At 37.3% G+C, this 26975-nt stretch overlaps 1 protein-coding gene and 1 long non-coding RNA gene across 5 annotated transcripts in view; both read left to right on the forward strand.

The window, feature by feature from the left end:
• The window catches only part of EEFSEC (eukaryotic elongation factor, selenocysteine-tRNA specific), a 126494-nt gene that overhangs the window by 50219 nt on the left and 49300 nt on the right, over positions 1-26975 (forward strand). For all 4 annotated transcript variants that reach the window (XM_086845737.1, XM_086845734.1, XM_086845735.1 and 1 more), the window contains exon 5: positions 19988-20629. In XM_086845737.1, coding sequence (XP_086701863.1) covers positions 19988-20629 — 642 coding nt within the window. The remainder of the gene's footprint in view (positions 1-19987; positions 20630-26975) is intronic.
• LOC147651001 (uncharacterized) lies at positions 4783-8896 on the forward strand. The gene is made up of 2 exons (XR_015274910.1): positions 4783-4873; positions 5197-8896. It is a non-coding gene; the product is annotated as an uncharacterized LOC147651001 (long non-coding RNA).

A 26975-nucleotide genomic window follows, 5' to 3' on the forward strand; every position in this document is an offset into this window, starting at 1 on the left:
GTCCTCTGGATTTCATGCCCTGTACTGTGTGTTTCTGGGAGGGCTTCACTTAGAGAACTCTCTACATTTTATTCTTTGATACTGCCATGAAAATCACATGAAAATTTACTTTGCTCTTTAAATGTTTATTCAACTCGTCACCTGCATCTGTCATGATATGCCTGTGACAATAGCATGTATTCTTGAAACTAAATGTGAGATGCATCTTTTCACTAAAATATTCCCATCACTTCATTTTATAATAGCTGGTGCAGCTTGAATTGGAAAAGTTAATACTAGAGAGAGCCAATATTTACAGTATCAGCTGGAATGATATAATTAGTTTAGCTGCCCAGATAGTACTGTGATGAACATGATACGAATGCCTAGATACAGATTTCCATTTGCAGCTGTCTGAAATGAAAGCTGCAAACTCCCAGGCTCTTCATGGGACTAAAGATTAGCTTCAAAGCATATGACATAAAGTTGGCTTCTCTTTCTTTCTCCTCTAATGAATAAATAATTAAGAATAAACATTTCACACTTCAGAAATAACAAGGAAAGGTCAAATAACCTTTTAAAGAGTCTCTGTAGCTAACACGTTGTTAAATACTGAAATTGAAAACTTAAAAAGAGTCAGGTCTTTGTGCAAGGTTTAGTAGTCGAGCTGTTCTTTAGGCAACCTGTATTTAAGATATATTCTCTCTATATATAGGTATAGGGTATATAAGAGGTTCTGCAGAAGAATGGCAGAGGTGGCCTTAGGTGGCAGAAATCAGCTATGTGAACAGATGAACTCATGGAAATAAAAAACCCTGGTGTATATATACAGCTGTCAAGGTTTTTTCTTCAACAGAAAGGGGATAGAGGTATGGAAAACAAGTCAGAAATTTGTTTGTTGTATAAGTTTTGTGTGGAGCTTCAGAAGGTCTAGAAGTTCTTCTGCTCTTTCTTGGTATTCCTTTAATTTATTTGCTTTTGTTTTCTTAATTTCAATTACTGTGTTGTAGTTGCTTTTTTCTTAATAATAATTATATCATGAATTTCAATAGACTGTTAGGCTTAACATCCCTAGAGGAGGTTTTTGTCTGATGTGCAATACCTACTACATAGGACTGCAAAAAGTTGAATGGTGGCTTAAGTAAAAAAAAAATGTACTGTTACGAATCAGTTCATTTTTGAAATATGGGTATTATTCATGAGGTATTTTCTTGCCTAGTTGAAGACATTGATCCTGCTTGTGGAGATTAGCTGACAGCAATTTAAAGTCTTGAGGGAGTGAGGAATATGCAGGTATACCACAAACACTCAAAACAAAACCACAGAAAAAACGGAAGCTTGAAGGTATGTGTTTTTACTAAAGGATTGGAATAAATGCTCAATACAACTAAAATAAATGTCCAGTTTTGAGTTAGCACAAAGCAACACCAGTTGGTTTTGTCTAAATGCAAATCTTTGTAAAATAAAGTAAAATACAACAGTAAATCCCACTGTGAACTATTTTGCATTCAGTTTTAGGAGAGAGCTGGAATCAAGTGGCGATTGAACAATAATACTGTTTTGTACAATGTGTATTTCTATTTTAAATGTTCCTTTTCTGTTGTTGACATGATACTCTTGTTTGAGGAAAAGTAGTAGCGTGTACAAAGTGTATTAAGGTGGCAAGGACCCTCATATTAAAGCTCCTTTCCAGCCTTGTCAAGGACTGCCCTATTGTTCGGGCTCTAGAGGAGGTTATTAGGTACCTTCACCCCAGGGGAGATCTTTAATCTCTTATGGGTGGAGGTGGAGAAGGTTCTCCAACACAGGGATACAGAGCGAGGCCCCAACTTGTTCTGGGCCCTCTGGTGAGTCTGAGATGTTACACAAGAATGAAGTTCAACATAATTTATTCTACTGTGTTAATATTTTTCAGGCATGTAAAATTTTAGGCATATTTCCCTAAATAGTAGGAAAATGGTGGAAAATTCATGGGTTGGTAGAAACATCAGTGTCTGCTTTGCTTTCTTGTAGAAAGTGTTAACAGTTTAGTCAAAGGTTCTAAAATACAACTGTGGTCAAACACGTTTTTGTAGTACAAAATATTTTTTTCAGGTCTTTCCTTTTACTTGTCCTTGCTTTGTTCTCATCTTCACTTTTCCTGCCTACTCATCCTTTCTGTGGAGGTTGTTGAACTTCCATTTCTAAATCAGCTCTCCAGATGTGTGATCCGTGCAGGTCGCACATCCCTGCCTGTCAGAGCTGCGATCACAGGCTCTGGCTGCACTTCTGGAGAGATGCTTGGAGATTTTAAAGTCTTTGTGGCAAGAGGGAATTTTTTCTCAGCTTGAGGTTTACTGTTGGGAATAGAGAGAAGGGTTAATAAGAGTAAGGAGAACATGTTCAGGGATGGCAATTGTGATGTCAGTAACCTCTACCTCTGTAGAACGTGTATACGCTGAACTGATTTGGGGGATTACTAGAAACATTGAGGTGCTTTTTTTCTGAATTTTTAAAAGGATGTTTTTGGCAGACACTTAAGCAGTATTTTTGAAAAATTACAGTAATTCTCTAGTGAAAACACACAAATAAGACTGAAGGTGAGGGCTCTGTTCACTTGGTTTATGGGGTTTTGGGGTGTTCATTTTTTTGGCTTTCATTTGGCTTTCATTTTTGTTTATGGATTTTTTGTTTCTTAATTTTCAGGAGGATGGTTTTGGGGTTTTCTGTTTGTTTTGTTTATTTAAATAAGGGTGGTTCAAATTCTTGTCTGAGGGTTTCATGTGTTCAGTATTGGCAAGATGCTTTGAAGGTGCATATATGGGGAGAGAGATAGGCAAAGTTTTTACGTCAGATTTAAATGGAGTAAGGGGAAAGGAAAGTTAATGCTCAGGCATAGTTTTGTGGTTGTAGTGTGACTCACAAGAAAGACTTAGTCCATCTGACACATACATTGCAAACAGTTGTAAAAACATGCCGTTAGATATCCAGAATGAGGAGTGGGCTGAGTTAATGTTATTCTGAATCCATAATGTTCACGTTTTTTGGCACAATGAATGTAACGCTGCAAATCAAACGTTGTGTTACTGCTTTTTCTTTTACATTACTTTGTTGTCCCTGATGGACAAAGTCCCTTCTGATCAGCTCAGAAATGAAGTTTTAATCCTGCCTTTCATTTTCTCCATGTCATCTAGTGATGCTGACACCAGGGCTTTTTATTTGAGTCAGGATTTAGATACACTTCAACAGAGAACTCGTTGATGTGATTTGAAATTTTATACTTATGTGAAGTGCTTTAAAGTACATGCTGATTTTCTTGCTGCTTTCCTACACATGAAGAATCAAATTTTCAGGTTAAATTTATGTTTAAATGTGATTATATTTTAAGTTTTCATTAATGCCTCACTCAATCTCAGTTGTGTGGTGATAATTTTCCCCAGTGTATTTGTATAAATATGGTTTTAAACCTATTGGAACCATATCTATATCTGAGCATGGCCATGTAGAAATTAGTCTTGTATCTTCCTAATGTTTTGTAGGCCATTAATACTCATTGGTACTCTCAGTTCAGAATTGGGATTCTTGTGTTTTAAGTTTTTGAAAGTAGTGGAGTCCTTAGGTTCAGTCTCAGATCTGAAGGAGACATTGTAACACTTAATAGTTTTAAAATAAACTTTTTAGAAACTATAGTATGTGTGATATGTGCTATATATATGAGGGGTTTTTATATTTTCATTTCAGGAGAGTTTGTTTTTTTTTTAAAAAAGCTATGAAAATGAGCCTTTTTTGTGATAAAGATTGAGCTTCAGGATCTGTTTCAGATTCTGTTTGATCTTAACTTTAACAAAGTTAAGATTTCATTCTGTGTTTAAATCCCCTTGCCAACATAATTTATCCCATCTATTGTTTTTTACCTGTGTTTGTAAGTCAGCTACTGAGACTCCAATGGGTTGATATAGAAGCTAAGAACAGCTCAAGGAAAAAAAATTCTTCTCCATATGTAGCAATTGCAACAAGTGGGATTCAGTTTGGGAGATGGAATGTATCTCTTACTCTGATAGTAACAGGAAAGTTTCAGGGTGCACAGAGATGTCACAGCTAGTCTCCAAAGTTGAGTGTGTTGGGTTTTTTTGTGTTTTGTAGGAGGTGAGAGTGTGGTTGTTAGATTTTTGTAATACAGATAGTAAAAGTTCAAGTCACAAAGGAAAACAAATTCCCAGAGATGCTGATTATCCCAGTTACCACTCAAATAATTTGCAGCCACAAGAGCTCAGTGTTAATATAAAGCAGACTGTTGCGATTTAGTGATGGATTTAGTTGTTTAATTGTGAGGAAGGCCAATGAAGTATCATAAATGTATTTTATTTTGGGACTAAGACTTTCTTCCATTACATTTAAAGAACATATTAGACACATTTCTCATATGCAATTTTTCATGTGGCAGTTCTACTTAGATTGAGTTTGTAGTGCTGTGATAATGATCAGAATTCTGCAATAATGAAAAATAAATCAGAGTTGGAACAGGCAAATATGTGTGCTTTTGAACCTGTGGGGTTATTTTTTATCTTTTTTTATTTGTTCATAAATAAAACAAGGTTTAGTTTCTTTGAAGCAGACATCTCTGCAAATGGAAGAAGCTGAAACCAGCACAGGCAGGTGTTGAGCAAATGTCTCCAATGAGCTCTCACAAGGGTTGTGTTATAGATTTTTGATTCTTTTTATTAGTCTGCTCAGAATCTCACTTCTCAGGTTTGTACTTAATTGCTGGGTGATTCTGTGGCATAAACATCCAGATGTCTACCAGTTGTTTATATCTGATTCCAGCCAGTCTCCCAGGCAAGACTTGTTTACCCTGTGTACATCCAAGGCTCACTCAGGTACCTTCTCCTCGGAGCTGGAATGTTGTTGCTTCAAGGTAATTTTAACTGACAAATTTACAAGACCACACACTTGGGGTATTCAGTTGTACCTTTTGAACCACTCTTTCAAAAGTGTAGGTGATTTACATGTTCCAAAACCATGAACGTTTTCAACCTCGTCAATTATTTTTAATATTAAAAGTCAGCAGATGGAGCCAAAGGCTTGTAGAAAAATGACTTGTGCTGAATGTATATTAAACCACAAAGCCCACTAAGTTTAACTCATAATGTTTCTACTAAAATTTATAACAGTAAAGCTGTTTATTTGGTGCTAAACCTCACATAAGTATCCCTTTTTCATTCCCTTTTGTCTGTGCAGAGTGAGAGCTCATCCCGTCATGTACTGGGGTCTAACAAGACTAAAAAGAATGAAGTTTGAGTGGGAACCTGATTTTCTTTGCAAGTTTACATCTGTGCAGTGTTTTCTGCAGCAGCATTCACTGCTTTATCTGAAAAAATGGTATTATATTTTGTCAATATTTTTCCTTCCCCTGTGAACATGGTAATTTGAATCCACTATTGAAGGTTAGACTGGAATTCATTGCAACCTCGTTTCTGTTGTTGCATGGTTGGTAAGGTATTGGGGTTTCATGTTTTTCCTCTGAAACGACTGAAATAAGTCTTTGCCTTAGATAACTTGTCAGACTTGGTATCCTAATAGGCTAACCCTATGCTTTTTGTTAAATATTAGCATCCTTTTGGGATTTCAAACAATATTTTCATAAAAATAAGGGGATGGGATATTTTCTAAACAATGTGTGCAATTCATCCCATTTTTATAAAATAAAAAAGCCCCAAAGGCAATGTGGTACCTACCTTTTATAAGAAAAGGATGAAAAAACTATCATAGTTTTAAAATATGATATCCAAAGGGGATGCAAAAAATTATGATGGCTGAACAGAGAATATTTCAGTTGATACAGTGATGTTTTGCCTTTCAAGAAAGACAAAAATGAAATTAAGTGACTAATGGCAGTTGTTTTGTCGAACTTCATGTAGAAACTTTTCTCCTTTAAATCAAATTTTCTGAAGGAGTATGAAATGTATATATGTTACACATAGAATCTAGAGCCAGTGGGATATAAATGTATGCTAAAATGTTGTATGTATATTTTTTCTCATTTTTGTTTTACTGATTCTTGAAGCTTGGTCTCTTCAGTTTGAAGCAAAGATCTCCTTAGAGAGACTTGAGAAACTTGGCTTACTGGCCAAGTTAAAAGCTTTTCTTATTTTTCTATTTATCTTTGGCCTCATCTCTGTTTAAATTATCTTTCCTGCATTCCTGCTGTTGAAAGACAGTGATAAAACTTCCACCAGTTGTACCAACTTGCTGACTTAATTTCCTCTAATGAATTTTGGCTGTAGTAGCAAGAGTTTCTAACACTGACGTTTTTCTTTCGAATGATATGGTTCGTTTTTAGTTTCAGATTCACTCTGAACTTAGTCATAGGCTTTTCTAGCAGACATTTTACTTCCAAAATTTGCTCAGTCACTTCGAATGAAATTGTATTTTCTTTTCAAGCCCTTGCATTGTGCTAGAAAAGTCATACAGGACTGGGACTGTGCATCCCAAATTATATCTTTATGCAGTCTCCAAGTAACTGAACCTTGTACATCACTGTGATGTATCTTCTGTGTTTGTATTTACTGTAGATGAACATTAATGCAACTTTTAACGCAGAGAAAATAAACTGATAACATAGGAAGGTTTTTTGCTGTATTGGAGCTGTGACATCCAGTGATTATGATGAAGACAATCTGTAGATAAGGAAGCCTGATCATGAAGAAGCACTTCTAAAAAAATCCGATGAAACTTCTAAAATTACACTGTTCCCCCTCCCCCCCAAAAATAAAATCCGAACACCCAACCCTAACCATCTAGGTTCTAATAAAGAAAAATTTTTGTATTGCTGGATAGGCTAGATAAGCCTCTTTGGATTGGATTCAGTCATCTCATAGAATTTCTTGTGGCCTGCACACTTTGGATTATGTGTAATTTCAACTTTAATTAAAAAATAAAAGGTTCTAGCTTTCAGGATTTGGGAGGGAGTGACAGTTGCAGTTTTCCAGCCTTGAGTGTAGACAGAGCAGTCGTATGTGAAATCTTCTCCTAGTCCTGGAATGTTAATTTTGAAACCTAATTGTGGTACCTTGAAATGTCATTGGCCATTTTAGTGAAGGTTGTCTCAGCAGGTGTGATCAGGCAGCTCCAGTCCTGAGACCCAAAGGACAGGAAGTGACAGATTCTGTGAGGAAAAAAATCGAACAGAAGAGAAATACATAGGAAAACAAAAAAAGGAAATGAAAAGCAGATTTTTGGTGTGCTGCAATACCACATAAAGAATTGTTCTTTACTCTGTGAAATACCTTTGCATGCCAACATGCTGCTGGTCTCTCATAGGTTTCAAGTTGCCCCTGTTTTACCAAGTTTCTGTCCTTGGTGATTTGCTTTCAGGTGTTCTTGCTGATGGCTCTGAAGCTGTCCTCTCTGTTAAACATGCATGTTGCAACCCCAATGAGCCTATTTTTAAGGTTCCCTCATGGACCACATCTTGCTTCCTTTTAAAAGACCCATAATGGATTAAAATTATTTATAAATTGACAACTGTTTACCATCTTTTTCTCCTGATTGATGACTGTTTCCTTATCATTGGTATATAAATGCCCAGAACGGGTATTTCTCAGAAAATATTCTGATAGAGTGTGTTCTAAATTAAATAAATAAAAACAGCAACAAAAGCAAAATAGCATTTTGTTCATAGCTTATTGTGAATAATTTGGTAAACATTGTAACAGCCAAGAGAACTCTGTTGAGCATTCACTGTAGCTCAGTGGTACTTGCACATTTCTGCCCGAGATGGGCTTGTTCCCTTCCCTGAGTTGCAGTGATTTTGCTGTTTGTTACAGGTGTCTGTGATACTTGATACTGGAAAATGAGACTACTTGTTTTAAATAAGAATGGATTTGCATAAGTACTCAGAAATACTAAAATATGCTGATGATAGTTGTAATTTCTTTGGATCTTGATTAAGGTTTTAAAAATCATGTCAATAGGACTGCCAGTAACAAATGCCTGTGTGCAGAATGTAGAAATATTTATTCACCTGATGACAGCTGAAAGGTTTAGGCAAATAGAAAGATAATAGAAGATTAGAAGTGTTTAGAAGATAATAGTTTGTGCTTCTATCATTTGAATACAGCTCCTGTCTGTCATTGTCAGAATATACTAGATGTGCCTGCAGCATCTGTCAGGAATTACTTCTTTTTACCTAGGGTTTTTCAAATTGGACAGCTCTTCCATAGCAAGTTAACAAACCCTTGAGAGGCAGAGAAGTCACTACTCTTTGTCTACTGTAAATGCTTGTTGTATCAGAGGTGAGGGTCCTTTTCATGAGTTAATCAAAAAGACCTATGCAAACAAGCAAGAGGATTTTTTCTTTGGTCAGTCACTACAGTTACAGAGCCTGACATTGTTAGTGAACCTTCATGATCTCATAGGCTGCTGCAAACTCTTGTGCACCAGAACCCTCTTAATAAAAACGTGAGGCACTGGATACACAAATTCATAGCAGCTGTCACAGCTGGGCTGTGGTGAAGTTTGGTCAAGACCCTTTGAACTTTTTATTTCACACTAATCCCATTTAGTGTGATCAATATACGGACCTCCAGCTCCTAGGTCTGTTAATTGGGTGTCAAGTGTTGGGTTGGCCTGTGTCAGGCTGTAAAATACAAACACAGAAGAGACTATCAGTAGGGAAGTAACGTGTTTATTGTCTGAATGCCTGAGTGAAGTTGCCTTCCTTGCCTGAGATGTCCTTAGAGATCTTAAGGGTCTTTTGTTTCTCTCAGTAAGGTAACTGTATAGTTAAATATGCATTTTACCAAAAATAGTAAAGCAATTGGGGGCTGCAGAGTAATGTAAAAGATCTAGTTCTGCTAATAATTTGATGCTGGAATACCTCTTTGTCTACCTACCCTCCTGCCTTTTTCCTGATAATAAATATACTTAATTGCTCTCGTAACTATTTGTGTTGGGTTGCTTTAAGATGGGAGTCCTTTCTGTTTTTGCATGTGTATGTCTAAAATGGAGCTTCTTCTAAGACTTACCAATATTTATTTGAACTTGTGCTTTGTAGCATTCAGGGAATAGACAGGATAACTTAGATCTTCGTTTCCCCATCTCAGAGAATCTCGGGAGGTTTTTTAACTCCCCCATCTTTAGTCCTGTATCATTCAGGGAAGGGTAAATATGTAGAATGATATTTCAACTTTCATATATTTTTGGGTTCTTTTATTTCAGTCTTTCAGTGACAGAAAGGACTGGGGAGTTGTGAGTAGTTTGTTTCATCTCCTTTGAAGAAAACCTAAAATTTATAATCCCAGATCAGACCTTTCCTATAACTCACACAACTCATCTGTTAACTGTTTTAATATATGGCACCGCTATTTCATTAAACAACATCCAGGAATAATTAGTTCAGCAATGATGCCTCGGAACAAAAGCCCTTGATTTCGTTTAACTTTATAAGTTGGTCTCTTTTGATCTGCAAGAACACATCTGGGGCCTTTAGGAAAGCAGAAAGAAAAATATTAAATGTTTAGTAAGGCTGTTGGTGAAGGTTTCAAAGCACAGTAACCCTTTGGTACCATGACGTAGCTCAGAAGCAAAAAAGTGTGAATTTCTTGTTTCATAAGCTATCACATGGCACCTCTATATAGTAAATGCAGTTTTTGTTACCTGATGACGACTACATTTTGCCTTTATTTCCAGTTTCAGAAGAGGGAGTATCTTCATCCTTTCCCCAGTTTTTTTCATTCATTTTTCTGACCTTTTACCTTAATTATCTCTTGGCTGTATTTGAATGAAGTAATCAGAATAATTATTGTAAACCTGACGTTTTTTACCAGCTATCTTTGCGTTAGAGTTTATTTTTGCCGCTTGAAACTTTTCACTGTTCTGCTTTCTTCTGTTAACAGCTTACTATAATTTGCCAAGGTGGTAGGGTTAAATCCATTTGTTCTTTACTCTAGACTTAGATGCTTAGATTTTGGAAATATCCTAAGGACTTGTGAAAGTGCAGAGGATATAAATTTACTCATCTAATCTTAATCACTGTTACTGACTTGTAATAGAAAATTGCTTGAACTCTTTAAAATTTGCCGCTAAAAAAAATCCTGCCTCAAGGGAAAGCTATAAAGATTTTGTATGCCAATTGTTTTTTATTTCGTAAACTAAAAAGTACTGCGAAAAATACTTGTCTGATCATAATTAATTCCTTTTTCTTTTCTTCTCCTCTCTGAGCAGAGGTAGCCTTTGTTTTGATTGTAATTAGCAGAAGGAATTCACCAGGAGCAGCAGTGTATCATTTGATTTGTACTGTTGTGCTTGCTTGTTTGCTGTGTAGCACCAGAGTGCTGCTGTATTTATATTCCAAGCTTTTCCTAGAAAATGTACAACCCATCACAATTAATGTTAACGTTTGCCATAGCTAATGAAGCCTACCAGATCTCTCAGTAATTATTCATCACCTTTGTTTCATTTTGTATGAATCATGGCTTCTATTAACAAGCTTATTTTAGAGAAAGGACAGGAGAACTTTGTTCATGGCAAAAAATGAGCAAAACAACTTTCTTCTTATTTCTCCCCTTGGCCATTCAAAATAGAAGGAAAAGAGTTGAAAATATTATTTTTCATTACAGGTTTTATTTTTAAATGCAGCTTTATGTTCACTCTGTTTGTTTTCCTTGGTGAGCATTTAACTCTAAGGTTGTGACCCAATAATGACCTCCTTTTCCACTCTCAATTGCTTTTGAACTACTCCAGTAAGTAAAAAGAAATAACCCAACAGAAGGGTAACCAGATCACTGCTACCACACCAAGGAAACAGGCAGGCTTTGGGATGCTCTTCTTTAATCTCTCTATCCACAGAGCCTTCATTTTAATTTGCAAAATTGAACCCAGATCGAGAGCAGTAAAGCCTGAATACGGTAAATATTCATGCCTCAGTGATCTAGAGTGGCTCCATTACATTTCAGAGATTGGGAGAATTACCTTTTGGATTATGTATATTCATGGGCTGATTTTTATTTGAGATATAATATTACTCACATTGGGCTACATGTCGCATATTCTGTCAAAACCAGCCTTCTCACAAAGCTCCAAATGTTCCTTACACGTAAAAGTTTTTTCTTCTTTTCCCTATAGTTTCCTCCCTTTTATGCTTTTCAAAGACTGGTAGTAAACAAATTTCTTTTAAAGAAGAAGAAAAAAAAGCCAGTAGAAATTCTATAAAACCTTCAACCCTGTGTTTACTGTGATATATTTTTTTGCATGTGACTTTGAAGTCTTCAGATAAAAGTATTATTATTGTTCTAAACCTAAATCTATTTGGAAAAAGTAATTCAGTTTGTTCTGTTGGAAGAAGAAAATTCCAGACAGCCTTTCTTTAACCTATAATTTTGCATTGGTTTTGACTTCATTTTTTTCCTTTGAAAAATGTTTTATTGAAATATTTTTGATAAGTTGCAGAAATTTTAATTGGAATGTAAATGTTAAGCTGCTTCTGTGTCATAGTTTTACTGTGGGTCTGACATTGTCTGCATAGATACTTGCTACCTCAACTCACTGGCATTATACTATGCTTTTAAAATGCATGCTTTGTCATCTGTGGTGATAGGTGGTACAAGCAGTAACACTTAATTTAGGGTACTTGACATCTTAATATTCCTTTCTTGTTAAAAAAAAACAAACTCACAAAACCCTGAGATATTTTTGTTATTTTGAGATGAAAGGATTATGGTAGGTGTCTGCCTTCTGCATCCCTCCACATGCCCAGGGAGTGTAGGGATCTGTTCCCTACCTACCAGACATTTGATGTGTATGGCTGTTAGACTCTTTTGGTCAGAGAACTAAAATGGGAGGTGGTCCTGTCCTGCCTGAAAAGATTCACCCAAATGTAGAAGAGGCAAAGCAGAGAGAAAATAAAAGTGCAGTGGGGCTTGGCAGAGGTGAGGGGTGGGAGCCACCGAGTGTGTTAAGAACTTCTGTTACTGGGAAATGCTGCAAGGTGCTTGAGCAGCCTGATTGTCTCCTGGGGCAGAGCACAGAGACAGAAGGAGTCATGGCTTGAACGAAGTTTGGGCAACTCCTCTCACAACATTCTTGTGTGGCAGCTGGGGAGGGATGGGATGGATTCAGGGAGGTTGGTGTGAGTTAAAAGTTACCTGAAATGGTTTAGTCCATAGGAAGCTTTGCTGTGGATGAGGAATATTGCTGTGAAATTATAATAATTCTGAAAAATTAAGAAGCGGACATTGTTTTGTTTTGTTTATTTTTCCTTGAGAATTTGGATTGTGACAAATGATGCAGTTGAGTTTATCTGCAGTGAGGCGTAATGCCATGTTATATCACAAGGGTGACAAGATTACTGGAGTTTACCAAATAAATACTCCAGTAAGATAGCCTACATGTAATACTGTGGGAATTTGATAGTTTACAGGAAATAATGAATTCTGGGCAGTTCAGTCATGAGAAGAAAATAAATACAGGACAGGTTTTTTTATTCAGTGAGATTTGTCTGGCCTGTACATGGGATAGATTAGGTTTTGTTGAAAAAAAATTGGGGTTCATGTATTTAAAGGCTAGAGGAGACTGCTTAAGCACAGAAGGTCACTTAAGTTTACCTGCAAAATCTTAATCTTTTGATTTGTGACTCTCTGCATGAATACAGCATACATGTAATATAAATTAAAATTATGGTATTGAAGCAGAGTAGCATGAGAGTAAGGTCATTGACCTGCTTCTTTATTTACTGGGTGCATATTTTAGATGGTGGGAAACGAAATAATGCAAATGGATTTTAGTATCCCCTTTTACATTGCTTTATGCCAGTGTTGCAGTGCAGGCTCTTCAGGCTCTGGTGTTACTTTATCCAGGAGGAGGAATATATTAAATAAAATCTGATAGTAATAGTGTGGTGTTACATAAACACCACAGTGGTCATATGGTGAATGCCCTTATAAAACTCACTTCCAAAAAAAATTAGAATAATCATTCAATGTGAAATAATTTTTTCTCCAGATGCTATATTCCTTTCTCACATGGAGATGAGGCCATGCAGAAATAATAGATTCTAGAAATAGTCAGGGTCTTCCAGCAAATTCCTACTAAGCCGCATGATCTTGCTGGAAAACCCACAAACTTGGAATTATTTCTGACTCCTTGAGGTTTCTGCTCTTTGTAGCTGGTCCTATAGTTGCTCTTGTGATGTTGACTCAGAAGAGAAAGCTCTCCACAACCCCAGAAATGGGCAGAGTTTGCACTGTGATTTGCTGTTCAGTGATGTGTTATAGACAGCTCTTGTTTTATTGACACATCCTGTTTTATCTCCATTTTATGCTGTTTTGAATTCCTGGTTAAAATTTTGCAACTAACTAGTTACTACATGAACCACAAAGGCATCTCAGAGAATCTAGAAAATACTTGGTACATTATTTCTTAAAATGGAAGATTTTTTTTTCTTCTTATTTTGATGGAGGATGTGACTTTCTATTTCTGATGGCTCTTTGTTGCTCTCTTGTGTCTTCACAGCCTTGTATGTCCTTTTAATGCTTTTGAGCAGGAGTGATTTGCCAGCTTTACTAAATACATGGCTGCTTGCTCATCTATGGGATTTGGCTTTGCCATCCCTCATAAAGCAAAGAATTCAAAATTCTTCATGTTTAGAAAAGAATTTATAAAAAGATCTGCTTACATGTATGGAGCAGTTTTATGTCTGGATTGGAGCTTTGCTTCATTTCAGTTGATGTGCTTAAACACAGGCTGTCTGAAAATTCTCAGTCATTGTGGTAGCCTTTCAGACAAGAGACCAGTTTGGTATCTTCTGACCACCAAGAGAGGATACTGGAAAAGAGAAGATGAGATGCTGTTCTTTAATTGAATTTGTAGTAGATCAAGAGGGAGCCAGGAAGATCGCGCTTTCAAAAGCAGTAGGTATAGGATGCATTTGGTCATGCAGTTGGGAGTTTGCTGCTCCCCTTCTGCTTATAATCATGCACTTCTGGATGATAGTGTGGTGGTGTTTCATGTATTTGACACTTTGCAACATGTATGGCCAGTTTATACTTCTCCAGAGTGTTTTTTCTTGCTAGGGTATTGATTTGGGCAGGCTTGCACTTTGGTGTATTTCTAAACCTCAGGACTGAAATGGTGCTTTCTTAGTTTCAGTTCCTTCTTCAATGTAAGTTTAAAGATGCAGCTCTTAGCAACTGGGCTCTGAAGTGTGACTTTTGTTTTTAAACTTGTTGGAGTCCTCACTATTTGAAGTGGGGTCATTTTTTATAATACATATGCAATACTACTTTTATAAATACTGCACTCATAATCAGTATTTTCTCTAACATATTATTGAGACTAATTATTTTAACTTTGCAGTTTCTCATCAGCATTACAGGCAAGTATGGTTGCTGTGTCTCATATCAGAAAGATGCACTCACAGTATTGAGAGGCAGTAGGATGGCTAGGTTTTTATCTAAAGCTATGAGCAATGGCATATGGCTGATAACTTAATGGAAGTTGGATAAATAAAGGAAAAAAAGGTCTGACATATCAGTGCAAAAAGTCATTAGTGGACTTTTTCTGTATCCTGTTTTCTATTAGTCTGTAGTAAACTGCTTTGAAAATCTTAGTGGGATTTTCCTTTGGTCTTAAAATAATGGGCTCTCGTATATTGGATACATTTGTTTATCTCAGGGGCTGAACTGTTTGGATGCTTTTGATTTCTCTTTTGTGTTTTTCAATCTGCATTTGAATACAAACTTCTTTCTCACCATTTTTATGGCTTTTTACATATGCTTTAGGAACATTAATGTGATTATACAAACTAAAATTTAAAGCAGGAAGCAAATCTCTGCAAATGATGTGACTCTTGTTATATGTTGACATATAATCAATCCCCTTGTGCCACAAGAAAATAAAATGTGTGTGAATTTCTTAGCAAAGTTTGTGGCAAGTTTTCTAATGGTATCCAAGTTCTCCATGTTTACCTACATGGTTCACATGCAGTGCCTGTCACTTTAAAGTTGCACTTAATATTGTTCACTTTGTGTCTGAAGATCTAATTTTCTCAGTTTGAATGGATTGATAAAATGGGCCTTGCATAATTTTCATGGATAACAGAAGATAAAAGTTGTTTTCCAGACAGCATTTTGAGTACTAAAATGGGGTGCTTGAAATAAATGAAAAGAAATGCCAAAGATATTTGTCATAGCTGGTCTCAGTTACAAATTCCTGTTGCTCAGGACAGAGCTCTGAAGTATTTAACCTCATTCTGGTGGTAGAGAGGTAGACTGAGTGATCCAGCCCAAACTCTCTACTTGAAAAATCCATTGCTGTAAAGCTAAAGAAAATATATGAAAGCTTAGAACTCTGTTATAACTTGTAGGGATCCCTTACATAGGGAAACCAGATATGCATAAGAGAAACAAATCTAATACTGGGGGTCAGTTGCACCCCTTTCAGTGCTTCTGGGTTTGTATTTTAGAGGCCAGACAAAATACAGATGAATTTTACTTATGTACTTGAGCCTCTCGAATAAAAATCCTAGATTTGGAGTATTTTAAACCATGGGCAAATATCTCAGTCAATCAGGATCAGAGTGAGATATTGTACTGATGTTCATGGTCTGCTCAGAAAACAGGAAATCAGTGATTTAAAGCAACTCTGGCTCTTGTTATTTGATACAGTGGGTGCAGACCAACTGCCTGATTCACTTCTCTGCTGGTTCCATGTCTGATCTAATGAAGGAGATGCAACTCCAACTCACTTGGGTGATCTAATCCATCCCTCAGTCGCAGTGGCATTGTTCTGGTCAGATTGTTGTTCCTACAAACATTATGTTCTTGGAAGAGAGCTTATGGTCAGTTATGATACTGAGCTGTGTGTTCCTTTGACAGTTCTGGTGCTGAGAATATGAGGGGAAAAAAGGAATGGGCTTGAATGTGTTCTTTCTCTGATAGGTTTATGGAAACTTCAGATACAATAATACGTACTAATTAGAACAAGTATAGATGAGCTGGTCAAATAATCTGCAGGGTAATGGATAGATCAGCATGAAGTGGTGATTCTCAGTAGGCTGAGTGATGGAATGTCATTTTCTACTGGTGTCTGAGGACAAGCAGACCTCTTAAAGTCAGACCCAGGTAGAAGGAAATCAGGTTGTTCTTAGAGCTCTGAGTGAGCACAGCCACAATGTGCAAGGCTTCCCTCCTGGGAGAGAGCTGGGGGCAGCACAGATAACCTGCTTTGGTTGGTGGGGGAGGGGTGGATCTTTACATAATTCTGCAAATTTACAATGTTTTTTCAATTAGGATAATGTTTTCTGAAAGAGAATTAGTCAAGATCCAAACTGTTCTTGAACTTGCCTTTGAAACTGTGGAGACCATGAGCAAATGCATTAGCAGGAGCCTCATTCAACAGTGGAAAATACTTCTGTGTCCATACTCCACTGCAACCTTTATCTTGCACATAGGAATTACAGCAGACTTTTTGTCACAGGAAGTGATGCTTTACAACTGCATATTATTTAATGTAGTTGAATACTGAGGAATATGGTAGAACACAGCTTATATTCTAATACAAGCAGCTCTGTGTGCTATGGTCGAGAACTGTAAATCACAATGAAAAAATTTAATCATGTGAAGTGACTATTTCAAAAGTACTTGTCCATTCTCCTTCTGATCATTGATGGGCTTCATGTCATGTCATGTCATGTCATGGTGTGCCTAATCATTTGAGTTAATTTAACAGGAGAGATTAGGCATAATACTGAGGAAAGTTTCATGGATGCCTAATTAAAAGCCAGTATGTGTTCTGAGTATATGCACACAACTGAGTTTTCCAATTGCATTTTTTATTCTTAAATGTTATCTAAATTCTAGATTAATATAAGTAGACTCTAATACTTCCATCTGTTTAGGTGCATAAGTCTAAAAAATAATATTATAAACTGGAATACTACTAATAAAGTCTTTGTGACTTCATTTAAAATAGAAAACTAGACAGATCTCTTGTGCATCTTCTGGTTCCAATTTTGTTTTGAGGAGTGATGATGCTGGAAGATTCCTTAGCTCATGCCAATTTATTGACTCCTTCCATAGTTGTTGAAAAGGAAGGATTTACTGCCAGTATTATCACATGTGAAATCGCAGAAGTTTTTCAAAAAGATTTGGGCTGGTACTTTTCATATGGCTGTTTCATTCTTGTAGTGCTTGTAATGTCTTTGAAACATTTATGTTTAGAAAACCTTGGGGTTTTTATGTTTGATTTTTCTTCTTGAAGTCATTAAACATTACTTGTGCCACTATTGTTGCAACTATAATAATGATTGAAACTGGAGAGGGAGAGGTAGTGGATGAAAGAAGGAAGGGTTTGGGAAAGATTTGATTCAAGTCCCTCTATTTCCAGCCTTTAAAAATACCATATTGGAAGTCAGTAGAAAGCTGGAGGTAAATGCTAAATTGTTTCTCTCCAATTTATCTATATGGCTAGTATTGTTCAGGAGGCTTAGCTAAAGGGATAATGAATGTATATTTGAGTACAAAAATTCTTGAAACTGAAACTATCAAGTATTTACAGTGGCCTTTTAAGTCTGTTTTGACATTAGTTAATATCTTGACAAACTATTTTGGTTCAGGCATTTTAAGTGAGGTTTTTTTCTCTTACATGAACATACCTCTTGATCTCCTTTCTCATAATATTTTGTGGATTCTTCATGAATTCACAGGCATTGATGTGGCATTTGATTTGAGAAATGTTGTAATAATAACATTATAATCTGTAACAGGGTGTTTCTTTTGGTTTTGGTTACCAGCCAGAGGCTCAGGGAACCCAAACAATATTCATAGTGGTGAAGCTCATGGGTATTGTTGTTTGTATAATTATGATTTCCAAAAGGAATACAATATTTTTGTTGTTTTCCAGAAGGCATGTAGCTGCTAGATTTTATTTTTTTTTTTTAAAGCTTTCTATATATTGCCAGTGACCATTTTTTGCTGACTTATTTGGAGACCTGTTAATATTTCAGTTACTGAAGGTTTTAATTCAGCCAGTAGACTTTTCATTTGCTCTTCTATTTTGATCTAAGTTTCTGCAATTTGTTCCCCTCTGAGTCAGGTGATGCTGGGAATAGGTGTGGACAGATCATCTGGAGCCAAGTGAGATGTCCTCCATGCAGGGCAGCAGGCTTTGTGGAGAAGGAGAACATGAAAAACATGGTTTTGTTTCCACTTATGCATTGCAGCTAAGATGCAGGGGGAAAGCTGGTATTTTCAGTATTATAAATTACTGAGTAAATAGCCCTATGATTAAAATAATTAAGTTCCCTAGACTGTTCTGTATTGTTCAGCCTAAATGCTGTGCACTGAAGCTGTGAGACATCTGAGGATGAAACCCAGCTCTGCCAATCCCGTCCTTTGGTTTGGAATCTCTTCATCAATGCTTGCATATTTTGTTTTTTAATTTTCAGGAGTTAGAAGATAAATAGGTAGGCTGAGATTATAAAATGGGCTACTAAGGGATAATGCAGTGGTTGGAGATTGATTTGAGAATAGTTTAAGCTGAATAAGAAAGTAAAGGCTTGAATGCTGAGAGTTGCACAGTAGCATTTGGCATGAACCTTTTCGATAGCTTTGATGCTAAGTAAAGGGAGGTGGAAGAAGAAATTATGCTGAGAATTAAGATCTGTCCTAGCAATGCTGTTGTTCTATACACAGTCACAGTATAATCTATTGTATTTAGATAAAAGCATACTAAAAATGATCTCTGGAACTGAGCATTCTCATGGAGAGTTCAGTTCTTGGATCTGTATGTTGAGATTTCAGCCCTTCAAAATGCTGTGTATAATTTTTCTGTACTAAGGACTTTTGTTGGAGTATGTAAAATTTATTTAGGAGATATTTTTTTATTTTATTTCCTAAGATACCATTTCAGTATTAAAAGCTATCTAATGTAGGCATGTATGAAACAGAGTGATTATCTACCCAAGCATCCAGCATTAGTATGAATGCAACAGGAGACACCATAAATGTATTACCAGAAAAACATTTTGGTTACATGCAATTTGAGGGGACGGGTATACTTATTAAGGGTGGTGGTTTGCTGAGCTGAAAAAGAAAAAAGCCAAAAATAAATCATTATTAAGCTAAACCGGTTTAGTCTGATCAAGCTGAGCCTAGACTGATCTCTAAAAGCTTATTTCATTCTTCTCCTTTCCTTGAAATAAGTAATACAGTAGCAAGCTCATTAAGACCAAAATTGGATAGCATCTAGGAAATTTTAGTATAAATAGTGATTGGTGTTTCACTTTTCCTATAATATTCCTGATATATGGAGCCTCATATTTTAGTCACAGAAATGCTAGCTATATGTTTATGAGCATTCAAATCTTCCTAAGAAAGCTTTGAGAATTTTCTATTTTAGTATATGGAATACTATAGACTAGGAAGGGGTGGGCTTTTGTATTACTGATTATTTTGTAGTGATGGTTCACGAGAGTTCATTGTGCCAGGTGCTGTGCAAATACAAAGTCTTTTTGCTCAGCACATTTTACAGTTTATTCAACCATGTCAAAGAGGAGAGTGAAAGGATTTTCATGGAAGGGGTGGGAAAGCAGGCACATAGGTGTATGAATGGGCATTGCAGTGCTATACTTCTGATGCTGCAGATGCTTAAGGGAGTATATTTAAGCTATTCCACAGTGTGGGTATATCTGATTATTTGCAGATAGTACTGTGGGTACTGCAGCACAGATGATGTAAATATCAACATAATTGAGGTCATGGTAATCTTCAGTCTCATGAACAGAAGAAGAATGATCTAGGGCGCTCAAATATGTGGTAATTTTAAGTGATGGAGTTCTCAGACTATTTGCTTTCTACTTTTTGAGTTGTGGACTCTTCTAGAAGGTCAGTTGTCTTAGAAGCCAGCAGGGTGTCATGTGTGGCTGATGCATCACAATATTAGCATATATCATGTGCCAAGCATATATGAGTGCTTCTCATGCACTCATGTGCAATTAATTGTTTCATTCTTTTTGTTCTCCTTTCTTCTATAGGTGACAAAGAGGGTCAAGTCCATGCAGATGTTCCATACTCCTGTGACTTATGCAATGCAGGGTGACAGAGTAGGTGTCTGCGTGACCCAGTTTGATCCCAAACTGCTGGAACGAGGCCTGATTTGCACCCCAGATTCACTTCACACCATCCACGCTGCCATAATTTCCTTGAAGAAAATTCAGTATTTTCGAGGAGCTCTTCAGACTAAAGCCAAGTTCCACATCACAGTTGGTCATGAAACAGTTATGGGAAGAGTGATGTTTTTCAGTCCAGCCCCTGCTAACTTCCATGAAGAAATTCAAGAAAATGTTTTTGATTTTGAAAAGGATTATCTTTATCAGGAGGAATATTTGTCCAAGGACTCAGTTTCTTCAGAGGAGAACAAAGAAAATGACCACTCAGGAGAAGTCCAGCTCCCAAAACAACAGTGGGCTTTGCTGGAGTTTGAAAAACCGGTCACTTGTCCTAAACTGTGCCTTGTGATCGGCTCTAAGCTGGATACAGATATTCATGCCAATACCTGCAGGCTGGCATTCCATGGGGTACTGCTCCAAGGCATGGAAGACAAAAACTACACAGAGACTTTCCTTCCAAAGCTGAAAGTGTACAAACAGAAGCACAAAGAAGGACAAGTGGAAAGGGTAAGCTGTCTCTCTATGCTATATATGGGAACTGGAAGTATTTGTCCTGTACAGATGTTGGTGGGCTACAGAATTGTCACTGTGTTCCAGAACCTTTACATGGGTCTTTCTAATGTTTGTATTACCCTGTGTATTACATCTGGTCTGCCTGCAGACAGAAATCACGATTTAAAGTGACTGGTTTATTCAGTGCAACCCAGTTGAGTAATTTGGTGCTGTTTTTTTGCTGATCCTTTTGGAGTCTGATCAGTGTGTTCCTCCCAGAGACTGCTTTGTACACCTTCCTAAGTGACAAAACATCCAGCTTTCCACTGATGTATTTTACACAGTCTGCAGTACATTGAAAATGTAAAGACAGTGGAAAACAAAGTAGGATTTAGTTAAATAACACAAAGAACGCAAGTAATTTATTAATTTTTTTTTTTGTATCTTTACATTTTAATGAATAACAGTATTTATTTTAGTAGACAAAAAGAAATTTCCTACAGGATGCCTTACAAGTGATAGCATGTTGAAGTTGCAGTCAGGTTCACATGGAGAAATCAAGCTGTACCTAATGCATGTTGTTTCTATGTCACACAGGTAATAATAATCATCACAATCATCATCATCTGCTATAGTGCTTGTATTTGACCCATCTCAGTGTAGCAGAAAACAGAGATGCTTTCTGGAGGAGTTAGCAGCTACAGTGAAAATTAAAGGGGATTTGTTTGCACTCTGCTGTCAGAATTGGAGAGATGAGCTCTGTAGTGGTTGGTGTTATATTGCTGGCGTAGTCAACAGTGGGGAATCACTTGTTTACACATTGCATAGTAGAATTTTTCATGATAAATGGTTTAGGTGGAGATGTACAGTGTATAAATAACTTAATTGTTTACCCCTTAGTGAACAAAGTTGACACAAACTTCAGCATTTTTTTACTTGATGTATTGGTTTGATAGGTGATCTATTAAATATTGGATAAAAAACTCTTTTCTTTAGATTTTCCTAACTCAAAACTTCATTGTTTGAACAAAACATTTAACATTGTTCTTTTCAAAATTCCATAAAGCTGAGTTGAGGATTGCATAATATCTCTCCTTAATTTGCCATAGGAGACTAAACACTTGGCATACGATACTGTGTTTGCTATGTATAATGCAGACTCCTTGAATATTGTTTGTTTGCTTTACTAATTTAATAGTAGGAAGATCCCTGCTAGGGCATGATTAGTGAGGTTCTTCAAAATGCCTCACTGAATTCATCAAATAGCTAATTCATATTTCTTTGTTTTTTTTCCTCAGGTTTCTGTTGAAATTTTAGCTCTTAACAAAAAAGGAAATACGAGTTTCTTCTTTGAATTTTCACTACTGATTTTGGAGGCATTGTATTGGTTTTTTGAATGCCAGTTTTGTCACTAGAAAGGAAGGTAGTTAGGAGGAGGATGTCTGGAGCTTTCTGAATTTTTATCTTTGTTTTTATGGGTTACCTGAAAAACCAAAAATCTGTAGTCACTCTTCACAATTTTGGTAGCAGGTGTGTTGTCTCCTTTGTTTGACATGTGCAGCTGCCTTTCTCCCTGGCTGATGGAGATTCTGAACTAGAATGAGGGGTCTGAAGTGTTCTGGGCTCTAAGCTTCAGAGAATCTCTAGACCAAATATCTGTGTCTGACATTCTCCTGGCACTCAGGAGTTTTCTGAACTCATGAAACTTTTGCCCATATCTTAGCTAAAGATTGACGCACTTGTGCATGGCCCATGCTGCCAGGATCCAGTGAGACCTGGCTTACAATAATATAGCAACAGATGCTTTTCTAACTGAGATGAACTGGTCTCACATCGTTTATTTTTGTTCCCAATACATGGCACTAATCTATGGCACTTAAAAACTTTCAGAGTACCAACTGTGTAAGTTGTCTGATGGGGTTAACAGCTTGCTGTTAGCCCTAGTCATACAATTTTAATTGTTTTTATTTAGTGTTACTTTCAAACCGTTAGCCAGTTTATATATTCTGTTCTTGATTTTACTGTGTAAATAATGGAATGCCATTAATCAATTACATATAATTTATTTTCTGGCCTAAGCAACAAGCAATGAAAATGCTTTATTTAATATTTGACCAACAGGATAGTTTATTAGGATATGTTAGTGAACTGTTTTGTTTTCCTGTGCCTTTTAAAATGTAGATAAGGAAGGTTTATTATTTTATCCTGCCTTTGTACCACAGTGTGCCCTATATATGTGTCTTGATCACTGTGTGTATGGATACTAACTGGTCCTGTAAAGGGACACTTGCCTTCAAGTAATTTCTGCAGCTTTGTTTGTACCCAGATTCTGCTTCCCATAGTACTGAAGATACTTGGAGCTGGCATTTTCCCTGATGCATGCTGAAGGGATAATTGAGCAATTATTGTAGGAAAGGCTCATGGTGTAAAGTCCCAGGAGCACTGAGGGACTTGGAAGGGTTGGTGGGAAGAGGACCGTGCCAGGTATGAGGGGCCTGCTGGGGAAGTACTTACAGCCAAGGTAGCTGCTGCTCAAGTCTGCGCTTTGCAGAGCACAGCAGCAGGAACAATTGGGTGGTACAGAGACTTATTTTAGTACACAAAGTCACCAGCTAATAGAAAATTTGAATCAGCTGGTTCCACCCTGCTGCTGATGGATGGCTGGAGATTAGGATCGCTGAATTTAGGGTGTCTATTCTTGGCACCGATACAGGAAAATTTCTTTCTCTGTTGAGCAAGGAAGCTCCCCCCTCCCCACCTTCCCTGGGGAGGCATAAAATAATAATAATAATTAAAAAATACAAGTTACCTTCACAAGAAGGGAACTTTTTCTTTAGAGAATACTGCTGGGGAAAATTAGCTTCATAGCTTCCTGAAAGGCTGGAAGAGAGGGAGGCAGGGGCATGTAACGTCCGCATTCCCGGGTTCGCGATACAAACATACTTCCATAACTGGGATGCCGTGGAATTCAATAGTGCCCATTTGTAAAGCATTGCTGCTAATCTGATGTGGGGTCTCCTAAGCCCCCCTGCTTGCTGCTGGAATTAAAATAAATTCCCTGCAGTTTAACTACCAGTTTACCCAGGAGAAATCAGGCATTTATGGTTTGGCTTTTTGTTCCTATTCTGATTACTTTCAGAGCACTGATTGAATAGTAAGAACTGTAAATTCATTAAGTTTCGGCATCACAGTATTTTTCTTGTGTATCCCTTGTGCATGGCACCCTTCTGGACTGTAAGGTTAATTTTTTTAATAAAACAAGAATATTTTTTCTCCAACATTTTTTGTCTCTCTACAAGAAAGTCTGACATTTTTCCTGTTTCACATAAAAATGAAATCCATGGAAAATATAGCATTTACTACACAATATTTTTTAAAAAGCATACTTAAGCTAGCAAATTTAGGTTTTCAGGTAGTACATTTTACTGAAATTTCATGCCTGAGCTTCCTGTTTTTTCTCATCTGCTGAGGTAATGGAAAATGTTCTACAAAAATTCGAGTTCCCTGTCATCGCATTTTTTACTGCTCACTTTTCCCTTTTGGTATCTTACTTCTCTAATGCCAGGATTGAGTGGAGCACTGGGAAAGAAAGAATCAAACTTGACTGCTGTTGGTCATCAAAATCGTTGCATTTACCTGTTGATGCCTAGAGAGGGCTGACCTAGAACAAAGGCTAGACAGGTTTAAGAATAAAGTAGGTATTTACTGAAAGGCATTAAAGGATACACCTTAGGCAGTACAAGAGCCTGGCCAGGGCTACACCCAGGCCAAAATGGACTACTGGTCACGAGGCCATGCATTTTTATGTTTTGGTTCATGTGCATATCAGGGTTAATTGTTCAATCCCTGCTTCACTTTATGAAGTCCCATCTTTCTTGTTTTCTCTCTTCAGTCCACCGTTGTTTATGCTTTTGGGTCTGAAACTTGGAATGATTGTCCTTGGTATCAATCTAGAAAAGGAATTGTTTTGTCTATCTACTCCGGGAAAAAAAGCTCACTAACAATACGAAGCTTAAAACTACACAGCTAGGTACCACAGAATATGAAAAACATAAAAGCTAAAACTCAAGGCATCACTGTCTGCAGTGCATCCTTGTTTATTCATCTGCTCATTTTTTTGGGGGTGAAAGGGGGTAAAGGGGACTGTGTATTACTGTGATCTATGACAAATTAATATATGAGAAGTTACAGTTGTCTGAGGTGCAGCTTAGTCCATGAAATTGAGATCCTGGGATTGCATCTTGGTTATGAAAAAGTTTTGCATGATTCTACTGCAGTAATGGTTTCTCTGGTATTATACCATTTGATATTTTTGAGCTGTTACAAAAATGTGTGAATGCTCTGTTTTGCTTTAGACCACAGGGGTTTTTTATGTTTAAGTATGGTAAGTTTTAAGGAAAACCAAAATATGCTATCCATCAGAACTAAGAGGACAGTGGCAGAGGTTTGTATTTGCTTAACTTGATGGTTTAAAAAACAGTGTGAAATACTAGTCCAGCTTTCTCTTGCAGAGAGGACTTGAGGGGAGAACTTCAGTGGGAGGAAGTTTCTGTCAAGAACATCTTTCTGGTGTGGTTATGTGGAGGCAGAGACTGTCGCCCTCTGGACATTTTATTTTTGCAAACTCTTGGCTGCCTGACAAATGTGCTTTCAATAGGAAAAAGCTAGGCTGGCAACAAGTGGCTTGTACTGATAAAAGTAAAAGAGAGTGCTATTATGAATGCCAGTGCAGCTCTAAGGAGCGTGATGTGGGAATCTTGGTGAAAAAAGGGCAGGTTTTGTCCCTCTGATTTGACATTCAGTGCTGGCGGTGGATGTGGGCTTGCTGAACTGCAGCAGGTCAGCAGCTCCTGGAGTTGGAGACAAATTACAAATACAAGCAGCAGCTGTTGTCCTTGGGCTTCTGGAGACAAGCTGCTCAGCATTCAGCTTGCCCAGTTCTGTGGGCAAAGAGACTTGTATTAATCCTAACACCATCTCTGAAATACCTTCTTTGAATTTAACCTCTGTACAGCCTTGCAGGTTAATTCCAGTCTGACTCATGAAGCAGTTACTCAGTTCCTGAAATAAATCCTTTATATTTGTCACATTATTTGCTCTTTGGCTTCCATGAACATACAGGTTGAGTGCAAAGAATTTCAGCTGAAAGGTGAACCACAGGAGTACATCATGGTTTCCTGCATGACTCAGATATTCTGCCTGTTTTGAAAGTGTTTACACGAGCAGGATTTATCTTAGGATAGCTGCCACAGGGTCCTGTTGTCATGGGTACTCCATATGGTAAATCCATAGCTCTGTGGCAGAAGCAAAAGGGGAAGGAAAACTCTGCTTGGCACAGTGTGAGCTGGACCTTCTGCACTTTCAGGCTTGTGTAGTGAAGAATATACACTTATATTATATCTGGCTGGAATGGTTTCCCATTTTAAGTGTAGCAGAATGCTTTCCTATCATAATGGGCGTGTTCTTTATAAAGATACTTTATCTGGGCTCCTCTGTCAATTCTAAGAAGAAATTCTCTCTATTTCAATATTTTTAATGTATCTTTCTCATTATTTGCCTTGCTCTTCAGACTTTACTTGATGGCAATCGTGGTGTACGATGTCCTGGTTTTGTTCATAGCCACTCTGTTCACAGGTTTTGTGGGTTGCTGGATAGTGAGTTTTCTTGTTGTACTCATTCTCCTGGGGACTGAGGCCATCATGTAGCCAGCATGCTTAGTTTTTAGGGTTGCCTATTGCTTACTAACAACGTGTTACTAATTGTTTGAATATTGGTGTGATCTAAGTGTCCCCAAGGAGAAACACATTGTTGCAAGAGCAATAAGTGAAAGCAGGGTAAGTTACAGAGATCTTTATCAGTGCATCTCTTCTGAAGTCTGAAGGGAAGAGAGAAAGCTTGTCTTTCAGCACCTTAAAATCGTTGGGTTCTTCCCTGTTCTTCCAGCAGGGTAGGAGGAGCTTTGTCAGGGCAAGTACATTACCTGAGTGGTCAAAGGGAAGGCTTTGTCATCATTACTTCACAGATCTTTCTGGCCTTTCAGAAGAAGGATAGGATATTGTGGAGATCAGTGCCAGTAAGCAGCTACAGGAACTGTGAGAAAATGGTATTAAATTTGTTGATGTCCAGCAATGACCTAGGCTGTCCCTTGGGGAACTAGACATTTTCAAAAGCAGCAGTTTTAAATATGGTAGGTTTTTAAAAACTGTGAGCAATATTTGAGTGGAAACAGCTCATGCAGTTACTGAGTACATGCCAGGTTTGTAGTAGCTCAGCCACACACTTTACCAGACTGCTAAAGGAGTGTGCAAAGGAGGAAAAAGGGGCTTGCCCATGAGCAATAAGAGCATCTGATGTAATTCAT

The sequence above is a fragment of the Cyanistes caeruleus genome, chromosome 11 (genome assembly GCF_971803275.1).
Source record: "Cyanistes caeruleus chromosome 11, bCyaCae1.hap1.1, whole genome shotgun sequence".
Taxonomy (NCBI): Eukaryota; Metazoa; Chordata; class Aves; order Passeriformes; family Paridae; genus Cyanistes; species Cyanistes caeruleus.